The 3,603-nt window shown below is 27.3% G+C and overlaps 1 protein-coding gene across 1 annotated transcript; it reads right to left on the bottom strand.

The window, feature by feature from the left end:
• Positions 1-1,588: 1,588 nt before the first annotated feature.
• LOC113375068 (uncharacterized protein DDB_G0283697-like) lies at positions 1,589-2,338 on the bottom strand. Its single transcript, XM_026615019.1, has one exon. The coding sequence runs from the start codon at positions 2,336-2,338 to the stop codon at positions 1,589-1,591; it is 750 nt and encodes a 249-aa protein (XP_026470804.1).
• Between the last annotated feature and the right edge of the window lie 1,265 nt (positions 2,339-3,603).

Below are 3,603 nucleotides of genomic sequence, written 5' to 3'. Positions count from 1 at the left end.
GGTTGCTGTACAGTCAGGCGTTTGGGATATAAAACCTAACCTAGAAAAAGCACAAACGTCAAAGAAGAATGTTACATTAACTGCAACTTTTTGATGCGTCATAACATATGCGAGATGTTAAATTTTATGTGTAAAACGGCTGATCGCACAGCAATTACATAGCATTTATCAGTTTTTAGTACCATTTTATATGAAAAAAGCAGCATAATGGTCTATTTTACTGCAGAATTGGCTTATTAATTACTATTCGCCAACAACAAGTTTACATTGTGACTTTTATCGTTTTTTCGATAGAAAGTTACACGAATGATAACGTTTTATTAAATATGAATAAGGAGTCAATGCTCGGGTAAAATGGAAATGGTAATGGAATGTCATGTTACGGGTCTATATTCATATCAATTGATATTCACGAACTGTTATCCAAGAGACATCAGAAAGTTACACTTATGATAAAATTAAATTAAAAATTGAATGTTTTGGAGGTTAGGTATTGTTTAAAACGCCTGATCGCACTTCAATTACATAGCATTTGACAGTTTTTATTATAATTTTATATGAAAAAGTCTATTTTACCGCAGAATTGGCTTATTAATTGCCATCCGCCAACAACAAGTATATATTGTGACTTTTATCGGTTTTTCGATTGAAAGTTACACGAATGATAACGTTTTATTAAGTATGAATAAGGAGTCAATGCTCAGGGTAAAATAGAGATGTTAAGGTAATGCCATGTTACGGGTCTATATTCATATCAATTGGTATTAACAAACTGTTATCCAAGAAACATCAGAAAGTTACTTATAATAAAATCAAATAGAAAATTGTTATGTTATAGAAAGTTATTTGAGCGTTTTGGAGGTTAGGTTTTGTGTAAAACGCCTGATAGCACAGCAAATATAGTTTGACAGTTTATGACTACCAACTCACACGAATATATACCTGTGACATAATATAACCATAAAATTTCTATTTTATCAGAAAATTGGCCCCCATATTTTATATTTTATGTCTATTCTATTTTTCTTTCAATAAAATGTATATATTGTTAATAGTTTTTGATGATAACACTTAAATTCTTAGCATTTTTAATATTTCCGTATTTTCAAATCAACTAAAATTGCAAACGTCTATATTTGTTTTGTGGTTCTCGACCAGTTACATTTTTAGAACATTATTTTATTTAAAGTTTTTTTTAGTCAATAATTTTTGAGTATTACAGATTTTTTGAATGTAAAGTTAAAATTATCATATTATTTAATTTAACAATAGTTTATTGAATTTTAGTACATTTAATTAATAATTTTATTATTTCATAGATCGATGTATCAATATATTAGATTATATTTTGACAAATTTTAATTTTAATTGTGATCAGTGTTATATTATTGCTTAATTATAGTTTTAATAGATTTTCTTATTTTAGTTTTAAGATAAAAAATATGCTCTATTCTATTTGAATTAAAGAATTGATATAATGTATGTTATATATTTGAAATCCAAAATCACAAGCACTAAAGATTATGGTTAGAGTACATACAATACAATTTCAGGTAATCAATATAAAGTGAGGTTATAAAATTTCGAATTATTTCACATAGGAACGAGATGGTGCGTCTTCTTGACATGTTTTTTGACGATACTTCTTCACCTCACTTATATATATGTCCCAAGGTTCTTTCGATTTTTTATCTTCATTGATTTCTTGCACTTTTGCTTTTTCAACTCTACCAGTTTTCAAAGCCCTCACACCGCGCCTTCTTCTTCCTATAGGAACTGGTAAATCCTTTTGTGTGTCTGCTGCATTTGTTGTATATTGTTTTTGCATTTGTTTGAACATATCTAGGAAACTACCGTCATTTTTAAACACTGACTGAACAACTAATTTTGGTTTCTGTTCTTCCTTGCAATCAGGCGTAATTTTAACAGTTTCACTTTTCTTTTTATTTTGCTCACTACATTTTGTATTCAATGGCTTGCTTGATGTACTCGTAGAAGGCTTATCATCGATATTTTTTAATTTGGAATGTTGACTACGTTGTAAGCATTTTTCATTATCTAGTGGTTTTGATCTAAAATGGCGTCTATGTGGTGAGCATTTTTCATTTCTGTGAGGACGTTTGACATCTCTGTTGTAATTTCTTTTATTAGCTAATTTATCGCGTGAATCAATTCTGTTATATGAGGGGCTACGTGATCTTGAATGATACCTTCTTTTAACATCATCAATATCCCTTCTTTCCCTATAATTCCTGCGTTCACGATAGTGCCTATCATGTGACCTGCTTCTGGAACGATAACGGCTATACGGCGTACTGTACCTTGATCTGCTGCTCATTTTTAGTTTGCACAATTACTAAAATGCTAAATACTAAAGTATTTTGTTTTAATTCACTATATTTATAGATACTTTCACACTTTACGTTCTCTTACATATGAGTGCACAATACGACATTGAACTGGGTGAAACGATTCTTTTGTTTTATTTGCTTCGTTACCAACATAGAAAATATCCTCATCTAAAGGGTTACCCGCTCAGACTCGATGGCGCTGTTGTCGCTTATCAGTTGGCAACCCCACGCTGATGATGCATTTAAATCAATGGCGCAAAATTTGAAAGAAACAATATTTTTTTTTTTTTAATTTCAATAAGTATTACAACTGTTAAATTATCAACATCAAGTAATATTGATAAATAATAACATAAATTTAAATAAATAAAATTGCAAAGGATAAAATTTACATAAAAATAATATCCGTAATATGATTTGATATAAAATATAAGCAAATAATAATAAAAATAAAATTAATAAATAATATAAATAAAATTTATGAATAATAAAATAATACTAGAAAAATAATAAAATATAACAAAATAATAATAATAGAAATAGTAAGATAATAATAATAATAATAATAATAATAATAATAATAATGTTAGCGTTAATTAATAAAAAATTTAATAATCGGTTATTCGAACCTAAATCTTATTACTACTAATATTTAGTAGTGTTTAATGAATAATATATAATGTTACGAAAACATAAAGTGTTAGTTAATTACATCATCTAATTATACCATAATTAATTAAATAATAATTTAATTAATTTTTTTTCTTCTGAATATATTCAGAACCATCTGAAGTGGTGATTATCTAATTTTGAACATCTGAAAATTTTGAACTGATTTGTGTTTCTTGTGAAAGCTTATACATTATTTCTTATAAAATTTTCTACAACTTGTCTCTTTCTAAAGTGAAGTATGATAAGATTTAATCTGTCAAAGCATTACGCATAATTTATATTTTATATCTGATTTTGAAGCTGATTACAATAATGGAAAAATTTGATTACAATAATGGAAAAATTTGATTACATAAATCTATAAAAAATTGCATATATGCATATCATCAATAATCATTACACATTACTCGTTCCAATTGAAATCCTTATTTTAATCAACTACAATCATAAAATAAATTTCAATATTTTACCTGATAATCTGTCTCTGTGTGGACATCAATCATCAATTATTTTTATAAATCCGTAAGCTACTGGTTGCGGGTTTGACATCCAGCAGTAGTGATAACAGATTTTCAAAAAA

The sequence above is a fragment of the Ctenocephalides felis genome, unplaced genomic scaffold, assembly GCF_003426905.1.
Source record: "Ctenocephalides felis isolate EL2017-DRISC unplaced genomic scaffold, ASM342690v1 CF-g0.4_SCAFFOLD_01886, whole genome shotgun sequence".
Lineage (NCBI taxonomy): Eukaryota > Metazoa > Arthropoda > Insecta > Siphonaptera > Pulicidae > Ctenocephalides > Ctenocephalides felis.
The sequence above is the reverse complement of the archived record's forward strand: the minus strand, read 5'-3'. Positions and strand labels throughout refer to the sequence as shown.